The sequence below is a fragment of the Sciurus carolinensis genome, chromosome 10 (assembly GCF_902686445.1).
Source record: "Sciurus carolinensis chromosome 10, mSciCar1.2, whole genome shotgun sequence".
NCBI classification, from domain to species: Eukaryota; Metazoa; Chordata; class Mammalia; order Rodentia; family Sciuridae; genus Sciurus; species Sciurus carolinensis.
The window spans coordinates 66,385,103-66,405,101 of NC_062222.1; the positions used below are offsets into that span (position 1 = coordinate 66,385,103).

The window sequence follows — 19,999 nt, forward strand, 5'->3', positions numbered from 1 at the left end:
TTTGGCTAGTTCATACATTTATCTGACCACCTACAGTGACTCTGCATTTGCAGCTGCTCTCTGCTTTTGCTCAGTTCAGTCTCTTAACCCATGTAGCACCTTAACCTTTCCTTAGCCTTTCTGTAACATATATGTTATAAATATAGTTTATAATATGATATAAAAATATATAATATAAATGTGTGTATGTTACATATATAAATGATTTATATATAAATGATATGGATATAAAGAATTATGTATAGAGTGATGCATGACTTGAGTGTTATCAATATTAGAAATTAAGATCAGAATAAAATAACCTGTGATTGCTTGGTTTAGGACTACCAGGTGGCCCACAAGTATTCAGAGAACTATCACCCATGGAAGTAGTGCAGCCAGTCAATTTATTGTTGCTCAATAAGTTCTGACATTGTGGAAAGATACAAACGTGTTTGGTCTATGTTTATGGCTTAGCTTGTGCTTGACTGTTATGAAGGATCCAACTCAGAAACAGGCACGTGCAAGAGATGCCTAGGGCAAGGCAAATGGGAGGGGACCTGGGCTCCCATACTTTGTTCTGTTACTCCACTCTCTCAGCACCTCTAGGTGTTTATGAATCTAGAAGGACTTCAAACCCCATTTTGGGTGATCTTTATGGAGCTGTCATTATGTAGGCATGATTGATTAAATCACAGGCATTTGTGATGAACTTAGTGCTCCCCTTCCTCCAAGGTCAGGGAAGGAACTATCTTGGGGCCTCAGCCAACAGTCATCTCATTAGCATATAAGAGAACTATTATCACTCTAGAGATTCTAAGGATCCTAGGAGCACTTGTATCAAGAGCTGGGAACTAAGACCAGATATTTAAAAAAAAAAAAAAAGGGTGTTCCTATCTCCCCATCTTTTGAGTTTTAGGAGCTTTGAGTCAGAAGTCCACGGTTAAGACTAAATATGTATTTCTTATTATATCACAGAATCATGTTCTAACACTACTGTTTTTTTAAAAAAAATTTATCATGAAGAATTGATTTGAAAGGAGAGCAATAAAGTTTTGAAAAAGGTAGACAATGAGAGAGGGCTTTTTTTTATCAGATATGGAGTGAATTATAATGGTAGTTATTAAAATATTAAGGATATAAAAGGAGGTAAAATATATATTATCCTGAAAAAGACCTTGGGGTGTGCATGTGTGTGTATATGTATGTATAGTATGTGTATATGAATTTAAGATACAGTGCAGACAGTATCACAAATAATTGGGAAATGGAATATTTGCTCAATAAATGGGTTTGTATCATTTGGTTAGTATATCAGGGTAAAGACAAACTTGTGTGTAATTGTATATGTATGTACAGAGAGAGAAGTAGAAGGTATCTATACATCTATATATTTAGACAGCATATTTGAGATTTTTATTTCTTTCTCATGGAAGAGTCCTACTGATCTATACTTGCAAGGCAGCTGTACTCCACAAGATTATTCAGAGATCTGGGTACCTTCCATTCATTTACTATCATCCCCTGGGACATTGACCCTTTTCTCTGTGGTAAACTAGATTTCTGCTTATGATGAAGTGAAAGAGGAAATGTGGAAAAGGCATTTTCTATTAACAGTGCAACATGGGTTGCACATACCTATCTGTTCACATTCTGTTAATGAGTACATGGTCACATGACCATATCTCCATCTATGAGAGGTTGGGAAATGTAGTCCTTGCTGGACCACCATTGACTCAGACACAATAAAGAGGGAGAACAGAATCAGGTATTATCAGAGAGATTGGATTCTGGGAACTGTTAGCAGGACTAGACCATAGTAGTTACATGAAATGTAAAAAATCAATTTAGATCTTATTTAGCTATTTTTTAAAATAAATTCCAAGTCTGCATAGAACTAAATTATATAATAAGCATCCAATTTTGGGGGGAAGGGGAATTGCAGGCAAGCATTCTGCCAGTTGACCTATACCCCAGCCCTCCAAAAATGTTGTTTTTTTTAATTATCACTTTCCAAGTACTAGTCTAAGTGCTTTTTAATGAATTTTATTATTTAATCCATACCATGACCCTATAAATGAGCCCTCAGCTGATAGGATTCCAGTTGATAATGGATAAAGAAAACGGACCAAAAATAGTTCACAGAATAGAAAATACAAATGGCTATTTAAGTTCATAAATTTAATTTTACTGATAATAAAAGGAAATATGTTTTAAAATGAAGTCATTTTCACTTATTAAACTAGAAAATATTTCATAAAATCTTCAAATTTGGGTTGGATGGGTTAGAAATTATAGACAGCCAAAGCCAATGTATGTTAAGAGCCTTAAACACCTGTCAATATTCTCTATGATCCAGAAATTTCATTTATAGAAATCTTCATCAGAATAAAAAATCAGAAACTATATAAATGTCTGGAGATGGGAGAATGCCTACAGAAGCTGTTATATAGGCCATATGTAATATTACATGTGACAATTTGTCAATAGTGAGAATATTAACAACATGAGAACATGCCTCTGATACACATTAAGTGAAAAAAAATTGGGACATAAAATTATCATAAATCAAATTTAAAGTATGGTTTTTTGACAAGCAAGTAAAATATACTGCAAGTACCTATGTGACCTATTGATGTATGTCTGTGTTTCTCTCTTTCACTTCCTCTGCTTCTTAATAAAGAAGCACATCTGTGTAGGGGAGGAAATACATCTTCTCCTCACACCCTAGGTTCATATCCTAGACCCGGTAACTGAAGACAGATTATTAAGAGAAGGGCATTCAAATTCATTCAATAAACTTTGTGACCTGGGAGCCTTTATAAGGAAACAAAGACCCAAAGAAATGTTTCTTTTACTTTAACTTTGATGTGTACTTTTACCTTAGGTTTGATGGAGAGTAGAAAGTTGTGGAGAAATATAATAGGACAAAGGGGACATGAGGGAAATTTAGCAGGGCCTGTTTGCTCAGGTTCTTCTCCCTGACCCTTCATCTCCAGAGATAAAAGTGATCTTTTTCTCTGGCTGTAGGAAGGATACCTCTCACATGAGGGTAGTTTTATGATCTGCTTCAGGGGAGAAGAGTAAAGGGAAGATGAGAGCAGCTTTCCTGGTTCTCTGGTTCCTTCAATTCCTTCAGTTTAAAATATTCAATATGCCAGGGAACCGTATTTTAGGAAAGTGTATCCTGAGCACCACCTTGTGCATTTACTAATTATAACCCTTTGGTTATTAGTTTTGTTCTTCCCACCCTACACTGTACTATTCATGAAGAAGGTACCATGTCCTTTTAATCATGTCAGTATAGTATATGCTATAGCATATACTATATATAGTATATACTATATATAGTATATATAGTATAGTATATACTATATAGCAGTGTCTGGTCAGGATAGATAAAGAATATTGATTAGGTGATGTTGCATATTGGGCCTACAGGGGACCTAATTTTAGGGTGTAAATTTTCACAGTGGAGTGGCAATACTTATCAGAAAATTAAGACAAAATCTTAAAACTTTAGGAATCAGTCCAGTTTTCTGATGGGTGAATGGGAAGCATAAGGTAAAATCTAGATGAAGTTGAAAGAAGTTTTCTTTTATAGTGAAGAAGAGTTTGTCTATTCTCTCAACCCCATTCCTTTGTATGGGATCTTCATAGTGTTATCCTCCCTTTTGGAAGTAGAGTCTGTACAATGTTTTACATTCACACATAGACATAGTATATACTCTGTCACATCCTGTGGTTTGCTTAATATGATTTGGTATCTTGGTTGTGCTGTGGGTAGTGCTGGTTGGTTATCAACAAACAAGAAATATTAAGTTGGAAAGGAAATGTTGTAATAGGAGCTGATTTTGGTTTTCCCTTTTCTTTCCACCTATTCCTCTTAAGATATAATGTTATTATGCTATTGTTATCAGTACAACTGGGTCACATGAAACTTCACAAGTAAAATTACTCAGCATTCTTTAAACATGCCAAATATATATTTAAAAATTTTAAATGAAAAAGTAGTGTTAAAAATAGGATAGTTTCTTTCTACATTACCTGAAATAGATATTTTAGCTCTCAGTTCAAATATTTGGAAACTGTATAATCAAATTTCCTATTGACACAATATGTAAAGTAGAAAATTATTGAAACTTAACTACAGGCAAAATATCCAGACTGCAAATCATATATGTGGAATTACGCAGGTCTAGAAGTATGCTGTTTGTGTTTAACATAAGTTTGTGTAAGATAACTCGAAAGGAATCAGAAGCAGTAAGATAAATACCTACACGAAAACAGCATTTCCATTTAAAACAATTCTGAGAGGATAAGGGTGGAGGGAAGAAAACTTTGATAGAATTTTGCTGGTTTCTAGCAGACAATAGAAAACTGCCTCAGAAAGATGAGGCTTGTGCCAGTGAACTTAAACCTTGAGCGTGACTATGTAAATTTTCCTTAGAGACAAGTAGTGACAAGGAAGCAAGTTTGTGTTTCTGCTCTGTGTACTGAGTAGGATTAATGAATACTACCAGGCCGGCAGCAGTTTTCCAAACTGAAGGAGCCTGTGTGTGGTATCCAGCAAGTCAGGCTTAAGAAGGGGATGTCAGCAACTTCAGACCCAAGTCATGTGACCCCTGCTCCTGGCCAACACCGTCGCTCTGGATCAAATTTCAGCTCCAGGCCGTCCTCCCAGCCATGTGGGCTTAACCGAATGAGAGGCAAAACCACACTTCCTAAGATGTGTCCAGCCGCTCTTCACCTACTGTGGGGCCTTCGGATTGGGAGCTGCTTTTCAAATCGAAACACATCCACGGAGTGGAATTTTCTAATTTTGCTGTCCTTTTAATGTTTTCGTTTGGACTTCATCAGTTCTTCCAGACACTTCCTGAGAGAATGGGGGCAGGAGCACTAGCCATCTGTGTGAGTACAGGCCTTCTGCCTTCTGTGGGTGCTGCTGGGCTGAGGAGAGGGGCCTCTGCCCTCCCTGTTCTGAGGGGATGTTTGTAGACAGAACTGTTTTTTCCCTTCTTAGGCGATGGGGGAAGGTTTGTTGCCAAAATTCCTATCTATTCAGATGGATATTAAGCAGAATTTTGAGTGGCATCCAGCATTTTGTCTACGTTCCTTCCCAAAAAAGGTGAAGAAAGATGCATGCTTGAGTTGATTTCAGTAAGTCAGCTTGTTTTAATGTGGAGCGCTGTCTGGTGTTTGGGCTTTATCATTCCTAAAGAGTTAAATAGGAGAGCTTGGTCTTAGTTGCTAGAAAACTTTTGTGGCTAGTCTAAGAAAAGAATTAAAATAACCACTGATTCATAATCTCTGAGTATGTGTACGATATTTTTCTAGTTCACATTCCTATTTTCCTTTGGTAATTGTGGAATTTTTGTTTCAGAAAGGTGGTTGAAAATGATGTGGGAATAGCCTCATTGATAAATGTTCGTGAATCCTTATTCATCTGTATTCTGGTGGTTAGAAACAGTAGCAGCAATAAGTAAGACAAAATCCATGGGAAAATGTGCATAGTTTGAAGACTAAATAAATTTCAAAAATTTCAAAATAATTTTGCTGGTGCTTATACAACAACTTATTGCAATGATCAAATATTGTCAATGCAATTTACAGAAATGTTTCTTATCTTTTTACTTGTATGTAGAAAAAGCATATGTATACGTGTATGTGTGTAGCATACATATTTATATTTCAAGTTGATGTTGTAGTCCAAGAGGGCATTTTATTTGTCTCTAAGGGTAGTAAATGAGAAATATTATATTCTTTATTATCACCTTTTAAATCACATGCAAATCAGATTTTTTTTTTTTTTTAAGTTTCAGGAAGAGATGTAATTTTTTGTAGGTTATGATGGCATCCCGAAATATCTAGAAATATCCAGGACATTTTTGACCCACAGACCCGGAATGGTCACCAGATGGTGGACCAGCCTCACAGATTATTAGCTTTGCTGGGAAGGCTCAGCCTCTTCAGCACCCTGTGTGCCTGTCTTCCGTCTTAGCCCCTGACTTGCAGCCTCCAGACACACAAGTGGTTTTAATCACTCTAAAGCGGTTCTTTCAAAATCTGATTTATCAGTAAGATGCTGACTTTGATTTTATTACAGAGACACATCTTCTATTTTTCCACCTTTGTAAAAGAAATACTTCATAACCGAAAACGTATAGGAGGAGGCTGCAGATTGATGTGCTTGCCATGCAGATGTTTTGCCACCTCTGATTGTCTGATTAGAGTCTTACTTATGTTTTTAGTCTGCAATACACCGATCTGCAATACTTTGACGGAAATTCAGACTGACTCCATATTTTCCCTCAATTTATATTCAAAGTGTGTACAAAATTTCATATCATGTTGACATAAAAATTGCAATTTTAGAGATTATTCACTCTGGTAGCTGAGTAATTATCAATCATTCCTACCATTCAGCCTACAGCTTGCGTTGATTGGGCTTTGCCCCAGTTTGCCCGTAGAAGACTCTACAGGCAGTATGTTTTTACGAGATGTATGTAGTAGGTTTGGAAAATGGTAGCTTTTGGTGAATAAAAATTTTTTTCTTAACATTTGTAATGGGAAAGTAAGAACTAAGTCACTTTTCATGTGTGTGCATGTGTACTACATACACATGAGCTGATTGTGTCTTAGTTTGGGACTTCTCTGTGTAGACATATGTTATAGGTACCTACTGCTCAAGTGTCGTGCTCCTCAAGAGTCATTTTTCAAACAAAATAATGGAGTACAGATGTTTGTTCTGGGTGAGTGTGTGTTTGTGGGTGCACATGTGTGAACTCTTGTGTCATGACCTCTTGAACTGGGACACTTTCTCTGGCCATTGACTAACCTGCTTTCTCTTCCTTAGTCATTTTATGTAACCCTTTCTCATATAGATAATGTTATGGAATTTTGCTGCTAGTATTACTGTAGTGTGCTTACACATATACTTACATAACCAGTCATATATACAAAGAAAATGTTGTTTTCTTGCAACAAATCTATTTTTCCTCAGTAAACCACACACCTGCAGGCAGAGTGGGAAATTATACTTGCCAATTAATGTTATCTTCTCTCTTCTAGTTTTATTTATTTATTTTTTTTTTTTTATTTTTTTTTTTTTTTATTTTTTTTTTCTCTTCTAGTTTTAAATGTTGGGTTGTCTCAGGTGAATCCTGACCCTTGGATTTCCTATGCCTCCCACTGCTCTGTCCAAGGCGGCATGAGGGCATTTGGAGGAGTGGTGGGTGGTGAGTGGTAGTTTTCATATCCTTGTGGACAGAGAAACGAGAGCTAGGATGCATGTGCGGAGTCTCTTACCCTCCGGATGTGTTGATTTGTGAGTGAGCTCAGGTATCAGACCTGTGCCTGGTGCATTTGTGAATCAGTTCTTTTGGCATAGCAGTGTTTTCTTCACCCTGAGTAAGCCCCAACTCTTGCTGGTGCTGACAGTTAAAGGATATTCCAGGCTCTGTAGCCTCTTTCTTGAAATTGGTGCCCCTTACTCCTGTGCCTTTCCACCTGGTACCATCAGCTACCTTCCACATGCCCCCAAGAACAAACAGGGACTTGTGGTCAGAGAACAGAAAATTTCATGTATCAAGTTAAAATATTCCAGCCATAAGATTTATTTAGTCAAAGCATAGCAAAAGCAAGAAGGAAGGATGGGGTTGGTTTACCTACTTAAAAAGGAAGTGGAAAGAAAGGACTGCACTCCTGAATTTATGTTCTTACGTCCAGTCCCTCTTGCCTTTCCCTGCCACGTTAGCCTTGCATGATCGTGGTGTGCTTTTGAGGACCAGCACTGAGTGTGAGTAGGGTGCATAGCAGATGGAATGTGTCTAGAACCAGCCTAACTTGCTCCGTCATCAGGTGTAAGTAGGCCTGGGTACAGTTGTAATTTGCCAGTACACTACTGAAGAGCTATGAGTTTTTATCTACATGTCTCGAGCAGACAATACGTGGGGCCCGAATAATTATAATCAATGGGCCATAAATACTTGATACCTTATGAATGTTGGGTGCTTATTTTGTCCTTTTTAATTGTCTATATTAAATATGTCTCTGAATATCTCTGCCATAGACAACGTTGTGTGCCCCGTCTTGTACTTCCCATTTTCCAGGAGAGTGAGATAAATTTTGTTTTTTATAAACCACCCAGTTTATAGTAATTTTATCACAGCAGCGTAAAGAGACAAAGACAGCAATTAGTTCTGACAAACGGCATGCTGCTGTAGCAAACACCTAAAAATGTGGAAACAATATCGGAACTGGGCATTGTGTAGAGGCTGCTAAAATTTTGAGTTGCCTGCTAGAAAAAACTTACATTGCTGGGTGTGGTGGCACACACCTGTAATCCAGGTAGCTCAAGAGGCTAAGGCAGGAGGATCATGAGTTCTAAGTCAGCTTTAGCAGTGAGGTCCTAAGCAATTTAGCAAGACCCTATCTCTAAATAAAATACAAAAATGGCTGGGGAGCTGGGATTGTAGCTCAATGGTAAAGCACTTGCTCAGGATGTGTGAGGCACTGGGTTCGATTCTCAGCACCACATATAAATAAAGGTTCATCAAAATCTAAAAAAATATTTAAAAAAAAACTGGCTTGGGATGTGGCTCAGTGGTTAAGCAGTCCTGGGTTCAATCCCTAGTACAAAAAAAAAAAAAAAAAAAAAAAAGCTTACATTGCCATGAATGAACTATAAAGAAAATTCTGGTGAGGTGAGTGACAAAGAAAAAAAGGACAGCAGTAGAGAGAACCTTTGTCTTCTAAGAGATAAGTAATCCTGAACAGATGTTGGTAGAAATATGGATGGTCAAGACCATTCTGATGAGGTTCCAGATGAACGTGAGGAGCACATTATTGGAACCTGGAGGAAAGGAGACCTTCATACAAAGTGGCAAAGAGCTCGACTGTATCATGTTCAAGTTTTAGTGTTTTGACAGAACTTGACAGAATTACCTTCATTATTGTGTTTTGTAGAAGGTAGAACTTATGAACAATGAAATTGGACATTGAGTTGAAGAAATTTGTAAGTAAAGAGCTGAAGAAGTGGCTTGGTTTCTTCTGGCAGCTTATCATGAAATGTGAGAAGAGAGACATGACTTAAAGCTGTACTTCTTCATCAGAAAGAAAGCAAAACTCAAAGATTTGGAAAATGCTCAGACTATTCACATTGTAAAGAATGAGATAGTCAGTTGAGGGCAGTGGGGATCACCAAGTGTCTGACCAAGCCACTGTTGGATAAGGAAGTTAATATGGATCAACTGTCTCAACAGAAACTACTAGGAGCTTTTCTCCAAGATGTGTGGACGAATAACCCCAAAGGCAGTTTAGAAATCAGAAGGGTGCATATTCCCATCACAGGTCCACTGTGGATGCCCCAAGCCAGAGCAGTCTCAGAGGAGGGGCTGCTGTGCCTGGTGTCTGCAGGATCTTGTAAAGTGCTATCTAGCACCTCCTCACATCTTAGGCTGGGTTCTGCATACTCTGGAGCCACACTCCTCAGCTGTCTCAGGTACTGCTCCAGCAGACCCAATGCACCCTGGTGGCAGCTTCTCCAGAGGGCACAGGCAGCCAACTTCATTGACCACATAGCCCCATCTCTGCAGTGCCCAGGGTACTTGAGCCATGGGACCAAGGTTGCCTCCCCCTAGATTTCAAAGGATGAACCACCATCCCATAGAGTTTGAGATGGGGCCCAGGCAGAGAGCTGCTGCAGGGCCAGCCTGTCAAGTCCTGAGAGCAGGACCACTTGGAGCATTGGAAGTCTAACCCCTGCCCAGCAAAGCTATAAGGGCAGGATCCCTGCCACAGTGAGACCAGAAAACAGGGCCTCTTCTCCAGTGGGCCTGGAGTATAGAACATTGAGGCAAGGAAAGGGTTATTCTCCACCCATGTTTAATGGAATTTCCCCAAGTTTTGGCTTGCCCAGGACCCCTTGTTCCTTTCTTTTCTCTTTCTCCCTTTTAGAATGGGAATGCCTATGCTATGGCTGACTCACTGTTGTATTTTGGAAGCACTTAATTTGTCTGATTTCACAGGTTCACAGCTGGAGAGGAGTTTGCCTTAGTATGAGTCATACCTTGAGTGTCACACATATCTGATTTAGATCATATTCAGATGAGACTTTGGACTTTAGACTCTTGAGTTAGAGTTGGAATGAGTTAGAACTTTTGGGCTCTTGGAATGAAACAAATATATTTTGCCTATGAAAGAATAAGAATTTGCAAGGAATGGGGCAGAGGTAGAATGTCATAGACTGAATGTGTCGCCCCAAATTTGTATGTTGAAACCTATGCCCTAATGTGATGATATTGGAAGCAGGGGCTCTGGGAGGTCTTAGGTCATGAAGGTGTAGCCCCCAAGAATGGGACTGGTACTGTTATAGAAGAGACCCGAAGAGTTTTCTCACCCTTCCACCATGCTGGGACATAGCAAAAGGAAGCCAGCTATAAATCAGGAAGTGAACTCCCACCCAAATCAGTCACCAGACACCAAGGCACTGTGCTGGCCAACTGTTGCTGTGACAAAATACCTGAAAAAATAAAACTTAAGGGAGGAAAGGTTTATTTTGGCTCATGATTTCAGCCTGTAGTAGCTTGGCTCCATTGTTTCAGGGCCTATGAGGAGATAGTACATCATGGTGAAAGGGTGTGGTAGGGGAAAGCTGCTCACATTGTAGCAGTGAGGAGAGAGAGAGAGAGAGAGAGAGAGGTGTGCTCCAAAGACAAGATAACAGTTCTCAAAGGCACACTCTCAAGGGTCCATTCCTTTAATTAGGTTCCACTTCCTATAGTTTCTACTACCTCGCCATAGTCCATTTAGCTATGAATTCATCAATGGATTAATCCATGGTTATGTTGGCTCCCTCATGATCTAAACACTTCTCCAAAGCCCACTCTGAACTTCACTTCATGGAGGAACAAGTCATCAACACGTGAGCATTCAGAGAACATTCTAGATCCAAACCGTAAGGCACCTTGGGTCTTGGATTTTCCATCCTACAGAAATATGAGATATAAATATCTGTTATTTATAAAATGCCCAATTTACAATATTTTTTGTTAGTGTGGCATAACAAGTCTCCATAGCTACTTCCTTACATGTTCTCTATACATGGTTGAATCTATCCTCCTGTTACTCTTGTTCTTTGTTTAGCAGAATTGAATTTCCTTAAATAATATAATAAATAAATATTATAAAAGTTCAAATTTCAGGGCTCATGGTTATCTTCTTTGTAGTTCCTAGTTTGATGTTTGGTGTCAAATTCATTCCTCACAGACAGCAGTTAGGTTTTTTAAACATGAAGAATTCGATTTTGTCAAACCTTGCTATTTTTATTTGAATTTTTAGAAATTACATAGGCCTTTGTTAGGAGCCTTGCAGACCTGTAATGTCCTGGTTTTTGCCACTAACAGATCTCTGATCTTAGACTTTACTAAGCAGTTTGCTTTTTTGATAGCAGATCTTAGGTAATATTTGACCAGCGGTTCAATTTCCTGGACATGATCCTTTTGTGTGTCTCACTAGGAGATTGTAAAGTTTGGACATATCTTATTTGCATGTCTTGCCTCTTGCTCAGGGATAAGCAGTAGTAGTTGCTTAATAAATGTTTGCAGAAACCAAAATAGGCAAGTCATGCTCTAAGGTTTAGTAGCTTCACCTGAGTGAAGTTTATTTTTTAATTGACTCTCAAGAAGCTAAGGCCATACCTGTGAAAGCATTCTATCTTCTAATGGTGTTCTTTATGAAAATTGCAAAATTTTCCACCTAGCAAGATTTAGCAATAAAAATGCTATTTTTTGTGTCCTACCCCTGACCACCGCTTTGCATCTTCAACTGAAAAGCAGAGGAATTCTTTTATTATAAAATTGCATGTAGTAAATGAAAGTGATTCTGCATGACCGTGCCATCTCAGATGATATACAAGCTGGTCAGTGAGTGTGAGTTTTTCTCAGGTAGACATATAATCTTGATTAGTCTGGATATTAATGCTAAATGTCCCAATATTCATTCATACCCTAGAATCTCAGTAACTCAAGGAATCGAACATTTATTTACAGATTAATTAAAGTCTAATACAAGCCAACAGATTTCCTCCTCCATCTGGTGACTCTGGTATCCAGGCTACTTCCATTTTGTGATGATTTGCTATTTTAACATGTGACCATGAATACCCTAAGGTTACATCAGGGAAAGACAGAGACAGTTGAGGCACACATGCTCTGTCTCATCCTAAAAGTGACACTCCATTCTCTCAGTTCATTACTTTGATCTAGTCACATGTTCCCATCTAAATGCAAAAGTGGTTGGAAAATGTAGAGAAATATCCCATGGAATATTTTACACAGTCTCTACCCTATAACCTATGTTGTTTACATAAGACAAAGATGTTTGTCCCATGATTGGGGTAGCAGTCTGTTTCCTGCAAGAGTTATACACCCCGGGTGCTACTGGCAGGCAGCTAATGAATGGATCAAGAAGGAGGATTTTAGACAACAACGAATGGTAGAACAGTAGTGGCCTCCATGAACCATTGAATCCCAATTTCATGTCCTCCCTTCCTGGAACTTTGTATTATTATAGGATAATAAATATTCTTATTATTTTAGCCAATTTGAGCTGGTATTTCAATTATTTGCAGTCAAAACTCTTTTTTTTTTTTTTTTTTAACTTTGCAGTACTGGGGATTGAATCCAGGGGCACTCTACCACTGAGTCATATCTGAGACCTTTATAAATTTTTTTGAAATTTTAAAACAGTTTCACTAATTTGCCCAGGCTAGCCTTGAATGCATGATCCTCCTGCCTCAGCCTCCCAGTCAGAAACATCTTAACCTGTACACTTCATCCTTATTAGCCTTCCTAGTCTATGTTTAGGGAAATCTGTCGTGAAATAGAATGAGGCAAGATTTGAGGCAGAAGTCATAGTTTTGCTTTGAATCTTGGGTCAGCCACTTGCTGGCTGGTTGACCCTGGGCAGGATCCTTCATAGCTCTTCCCTTCCTCACTAATCAAGTAGGGTTCACAGCAGCCTAAAATGGATTATCGTGAGAGGTAAATAAAAGTGTCATGTGAAAACATATTGTAAGCTATATAGCATCATAAAATATGGCTTGTGTTATATGGCAGGCTACTTTGTGTCTTGTCTTGAGATGGTTTCTTTAATGCTGAAATTATAAGTGGAGTCTACTTTATTTTAAATAAAATGACATCTATGATCTGAAGTGACTTTATATTATTGGATTTAGACCAAATTCAATTCAAGCTTAAACATTTAGCTTTGCTTCTTTCTACAATAAACAATGGTGAGCGATTGGAAGAAGACTAAGTAAGAATTAGGCAAACAAAAGCATAACATGGATTTTCTTCTGCAAAGCTGTAGTACAAGTTGAATTTTCATCTCTGCTGTACAGAATTCAAAAACCAAAAACATAGTGTCTTAGTGCATTCAGACTGCGGTTTTAAAATAACTTAGGCTGGCTAATTTATAAACAACAGAGGTTTATGTCACATAGTTCTGGAGGTTGGAGAGTCCAAGATCAAGATACAAGAAGAGTCCACTTTCTGATAGACTCTGTGCTTCATGTGTGGTGCCTTACTGCTATGTCCTATGATTTCAGAAGGGGAAAGAAACAGCCTCAGGCCTCTTTAATAAGGGCATTTGTCCCCTTCTTGAGGGAAGAGTCTCACAACTTAACCACCTTCCAAGGTCCCACCTCTTAATACCCCACATCCAAGATTTGGTTTCCATGTGAGAATGGGGGATGCACACATTATAGTACACTAGTTAGTGACACAATTAAGGATTAATATTAAGAGATTGTCAGAAAATGTGGCTGAAGTCACCAGAATCTATATTAGTTATTTTAAGGGTTAGGTCTTTTGAAGCAGTTGATCAGGCAGGTTCATCTGATGTCCATGTGCTTTAGTAGCCATGGCGGAAAGAACAAACCAGTGTGAAGCAGCTTATGAAGTAGAAGATTGGGTTAATTGGGCCGGAAGACTGTGTTAAACCCAGCAGAGTTACATTAATTTGATCTAAATCTTAAAACTGAATTTACTGAAATTAAATTTCAGAGACCAGGAAGAAGCTTGTGTCCATCAGTTCTTGAAAAAAGGAAATATAAGAAAGCATACTTTGTTATCTGTAACTATGAATTTATAATAGTTTACAAAGTTGTACCACAGCAAGTAATAGTATAATTAAGTTTATGTAAGATGAATAAGATAATATAAATAATATATAAATAAGATGATTCTATAAATAGCAGGCATTTTTTCAATTGAAGATTTTTAAAAATATTTTTAGTTGTAGATAGACACAATACCTTTATTTATTTTTTACGTGGTATTGAGGATCAAACCCAGAGCCTCACATGTGCTAGGCAAGTGCTCCGTCACTGAGCAACAACCCCAGCCTTGAAGATTTTTTTGAACTTTTTTTGAATATTTTTTTTACTCCGACTTTGAGTAATGTTCAGCCAACCCACTTTCCCCCTTCTTATTTTGAGACTAAGTCAGTGCCTCACTAGTTGCCGGGATGTTCTCACTTGTGATCCTCCTGCTTCAGCCTCCTGAAGTTGCTGGAATTAAAGGGGGGACCACCATGCCTGGCAAGAGAAAAAAAATTAACATGCAAATTTCTACAAATCAATAAGAAAAAGAAATATAATATTAAAATAGCCAAGTCATTTTTAATTTTCTTTGAAAATGTTTTATTAGTGTATTATAGTTATACATAATAGTGGGATTCATTTTGACATAATTATATATGCATGGAATATAATTTGACCCAGTTCAGTCCCCAGTACTTCCCCTTACCCTTCTCTTCTCCCTCCCTCTGGTCCCTTTCCTCTACTGATTTCCCTTCAGTTTTCATTAAACTCCCTCATCTCAACCTCTCTTTTACTTTTTCCTCTCTAGCTTCCTCATGTGAAAGAAAACATACAACCCTTGACCTTCTGAGTTTGGCTTATTTTGCTTAACATAATGTTCTCAAATTTCATCCATTTTCATGCAAATTACAATTTCATTTTTCTATATGGCTGAATACAACTCCATATTAACTCCAAAATATACACCACATTTTCTTTATCCATTCATTTGTCAATGAACACCTAGGCTGGCTGTGTAGTTTGACTATTGTAAATTGGGCTGCTATAAACATGAGTATGCATGAATCGTTACAGTATGATGACTTTAACTCTTTAGGATACATAACAAGACGTGGTAGAGCTGGGTCATATGGTGGTTTCATGTTTAGTCTTGAGAAACCTCCATATTGATTTCTGTAGTGGTTTTACTAATTTACAATCCTACCAATAATGTAAAAATGTTTCTTTTTCTCTACATCCTCTCCAGCATTTATAATTGTATTCTTTGTTTTTAATTTTTGTAGTTGTAGGTGGACATAATACCTTTATTTTATTCATTTATTTTATATGGTGCTGAGGTTTGAACCCAGTGCCTGACAGGTGCTAGGCAAACACTCAACTCCAGTCCCTATTGTTTGTGTTCTTTTTTGTGGGGATGGTACTGGGGATTGGACTCGGGCACTCGACCACTGAGCCACATTCCCAGCCCTGTTTTGTATTTTATTTAGAGACAGGGTCTCACTGAGGTGCTTAGAGCTGTCTTTGAACTCACAATCTTCCTGCCTCAGCCTCCGGAGTCGCTGAGATTACAGACGTATGCCCCCCTCGCCTGACTTGTTTGTATTCTGGATGGCTAAAAATGTCCAAATCTTAAGGACAGGAGGTTCATAAATAAGAAATTAAGGTGCTAATAAACATATGAAAAATGCTTATCTCATTCATGATTAAATATTGGCAACATTTAACATTTTAATAGTACCCGAATTAGACAAGAGAATGAAGTAAACCAACACTTTCTCATGCTGTTAGTCAAACTGTAAACCTGTCTTCAACAAATGAATGGATAAAGAAAATGTGGTATGTATATATAATGGAATATTACTTAGCCATAAAAAGAATGACTTTTGTATGACTTTTTTGGTAAATGGATGGATCTGAAGACAATCATGCTAAGTGAACTAAGCCAATCCTAGAAAACAAAAGGCCAGATGTTCTCTCTGATATGTGGATGCCAACACACAACAGGGTTGGGGGAGAATGTAAATTCAGTGGATTAGACAAAAGGGGGATGAAGTTATGGGCGCAGGGATAGGAATAGGAAAGACATTAGAATGAACTGGGTATAACTTTCCTAAGTTCATATATGAATACACTACAGTGAGACTCCACAAGTACAACCACAGAATGGAATCCTAATGAGAATAAGTTATACACCATGTATGTATAATATGTCAAAATACATTCTACTATCATGTATATCTAAAAAGAACAAATACAATTTTTAAAAAGAAAATTTAAAATTTATATACTTGCTTATCAGACAATTTCACTTCTAGGAATTTGTCTTACAAGTACTTGTACAGTTGTGTAAAAATGTGTGCAAAAATTTTATATCTATAGTATTTCTGATACCAAGAATTATAAATAACACTAGTGCCAGTAAAAAAAAAAAAAAAGACGTGGGTTAAATAAATTATGTGTGTGTGTGCCAATAAGTGAAGACCTCTAAAATATATCATTAAGTGTCAAAAGTCAGATGCATAAATACACAAATAATATCATTCCCTTTCTCATTTTATTTTTATTTTTATGGTCCTGAGGATTGCACCTGCAGCTCAGCATGTGCTCTGTCTCTGAGCTCCACTCCCAGCCCCTGTGTTTCTCTGTTTAAAAGTCTGTACATGTATATGCTTAATTGTGCACAGAAAATTTCTGCAAGAACTACTGGGGCTCAGAGAGACTGTTAGGGATGGAATCTGGAATGTCCCCGAAAAGGTCATGTGTTGAAGACTTGGTCCCCAATGCAGCAATGTCCAGAGATTGGGCTTTGGGGAAGCGAATGGATTATGAAGGCTCCAACATCATCAGTAGATTAATCCATTTGATGGATTAATAATTTGAATGGACTACTGGGAGAAGATGGGAATGGTAGGTAGGTGGTGTGCACCGTTGGAGGAAGTAGGTTCCCTTTGCTTCTGCTGCTCAGCTGCCTGGTGCTGAGCAGCTTTCCTCCACCCCATCCTTCCACCTCAGCATTCACCCTCACTTTTGGCCCAGAGCAATGGAGCCAGAACAAACCTTTCCTCCTCCAACTTGTCACAGCAACAGAAAGCTGACAAACACAGAGACTTTTCCATTCAAACTGTTGTATGCTGTGTGAGTTTGATCAAGTGCATATATTACTTTCATTTAAAGACCAAACAGTAAACATGTGATGGTAGGCCTATCTGAAAGAAATAAAGACTTGTTTGAGATTTGAAAGGCAATTGATATTAAATTTGAGTGTGTACAGTCCTTTGTTTTGTGCAGGTACATTGTATAATTACAGCAGGTAGTTTATTTGAAGTTTTCTGGTATATAAAAGAAAATATTTCTTTCCCTGATAGTTTCATAGAGCTAGCTGGGTAGACTATAGTGAGGCAATTTCAGCTCCGTAGAAAGAGAGGGCTGTAGATTCAGGTGTGTGTAACTGAGCTGGTTGTCTCGGAAGGTGGTCAGCACTGCATCATGAAAAGCACAAAGAGAAGGCCAGGTAGTCCGGGTCAACTTGTAAGCATCCCCATGTAGAATTAAAGTTACAAAGCAGGAGACCCCCACAGTGCTCTAGGATTCTCTGAATCATTGTGTCCTTCCCAGAATTTGTAGTTGTCAGCCAGTTATATATTTTTGTTTGTTAGACTGATGGAAATTTAAAATATATCTGCTCTAATTCCCTCTGTGCTTGCCTCTGTTAGGGATTCCTTTATCTAAGCACTGGAGGGTAGCCCAGGCTGATCAGGTTTCCTTGATCTGAACTAAAAAGATAGATCCTTGGGGGAAGGCAATATTGTAGTTGGTAAATGGAGTCTTAATAGAAAAATATCAATTTTTCTACCAATTGAGTCATTTACTCAATTTAAAAATTTTTTTTATTCTAATTTGTACGCAACAATGAAATGCACTAATACATTTTGATAGATCATACATAAATGGAGTGTAATTTCTCATTTTTCTAATTATATATATTGTAGGGTCACATTGGTCATACTGTCATATATGTACATGAGGTAATAATATCTGTTTCACTCTACGATCCTGCCTATCCCCTTACCCCTTCTCCTCCGTTCACTCCCCTCTATCTAATATAAAGTAACTCTATTATTCCCTACGCCCCACCCCTTACTGTGAATTAGCATCCTCATATCAAAGAAAACATTCGACCTTTGGTTTTTTGGGTTTGTCTTATTTTGCTTAGCATGATATTCTCTACCTCCATCCATTTACCAGCAAATGCCAGAATTTCATTCTTCTTTAAAACTGAGTAATATTCCATCATATATACTTATAAATACATACACTACATTTTCTTTATCCATTCATCTGTTGAAGGGCATCTAAGTTGGTTCCATGTTTTAGCTATGGTGAATTGAACTTCTGTAAACATTGATGTGACTGTGTCACTGTAGTATGTTGATTTTAAGTCCTTTGGGTATAAACCAAGGAATGGGATAACTGGGTCAAATGATGGTTCCATCCCAAGTTTTCTGGATGAATCTCTATATTGCTTTCTGTAATAGTTGTACCATTTTGCATTCCCACCAGCAATGTATGAGTGTCCCTATTTCCCCACATCCTTGCCAAAATTTATTATTGCTTGTATTCTTGATAATTGCCATTCTGATTGGAGTGAGATGAAATCTAGAGTAGTTTTGATTTGCATTTCTCTAATTACTAGAGATGTTGAACATTTTTCATATATTTGTTTATCAATTGTATATCTTCTGTGAAGTGTCTGTTCAGTTCCTTAGTCCACTTATTGATTGGGTTAATCTTTTCTCTGGTGTTAAGTTTTTTGAGTTCTTTATATATCCTAGAGATTAATGCTTTATCTGAGGTGCCTGTGGTAAAGAGTTTCTCTTCATCTGTAGGCTCTCTCTTTACATTATTGTTTCTTTTGCTGAGAAGAAGTTTTTTAGTTTGAATCCATCCCATTTATTGATTCTTGCTTTTATTTCTTGTGCTTGTGGGGTCTTGTTAAGGAAGTCAGTTCCTAAGCTAACACGGGGAAGATTTGGGCCTACTTTTTCTTCTAGCAGTCACAGGGTCTGTTCTTGTGCCTAAATCTTTGATCCACTGTGAGTTGAGTTTTGTGCAGGGTGAGAGAGAAAGTTTAATTTCATTTTGTTACATGTGCCTTTCCATTTTTCCCATTTGTTGAATAGGCTATCTTTTCTCCATTAAATATTTTGTCTAGTATGAGATACCTGTATTTATGTGAGTTTGTCTCCCTGTCTTCTGTTCTGTACCATTGGTCTCCATGCCTGTTTTGGTGCCAATACCATGCTGTTTTTCTTACTGCAGTTCTGTAGTATAGTTTGAGGTCTGGTATTGTGATGCTTCCTACTTCACTGTTCTTGCTAAGGGTTGCTTTGGCTCTTCTGGGTCTATTTTTCCAAATGAGTTTCATGATTGCTTTTTCTAGTTCTATGAAGAATGTCATTGGAATTTTAATAGGAATTACATTAAATCTGTAATTTTTTGGTAGTATGGTCATTTTGACAGGCAGTGGCAGCAAACCCACTGGCACCCCAGACCCCAGTCTCTGACCTTTTTCTCAAAATGGATGCGGCCACATACAACCAAGCCTGGAGTTTCCCTGGCAGCGGACCTCTGGGCAGTGGTAGAAGTGGTAGCGGCGGGGTTGGTGGCAGCAGTCAGGGGTAGCTGCAGTTATCAGGGGTGTTGACAGCCAGTGGGAGGGACAGTGACAGCAGTGGTGGCTGTGGCTGCAGCTGCAGCAGCAGCAGAGAGAAGACCTCCAGGTGACCTCCAGGGAGCAGCAGCGGCTTTGGCGGCAGCAGTGCCTTCAGTAGCGGCAGTGGCATCAACAGCAGTGTCGATGGCAGCTGTGCTCAAAGAAGAGGCTTCAGGCGCTCGAGGCAGAGTCCTGGGCAGCGG

General features: G+C 38.2%; 1 protein-coding gene across 8 annotated transcripts in view; it reads left to right on the top strand.

Moving 5' to 3' along the window:
- The window catches only part of Fam13a (family with sequence similarity 13 member A), a 344,751-nt gene that overhangs the window by 23,665 nt on the left and 301,087 nt on the right, over positions 1 to 19,999 (top strand). For 3 of the 8 annotated variants that reach the window (XM_047567589.1, XM_047567591.1, XM_047567593.1), the window contains exon 1: positions 4,599 to 4,890. The exons of 4 other annotated variants lie outside the window; for them this stretch is intronic. In XM_047567589.1, coding sequence (XP_047423545.1) covers positions 4,816 to 4,890 — 75 coding nt within the window. In that variant the 5' untranslated portion in view covers positions 4,599 to 4,815. Of the gene's footprint in view, positions 1 to 4,597; positions 4,891 to 19,999 lie in introns of those variants that run through there. One more of the 8 variants, XM_047567592.1, reaches the window with a different exon arrangement.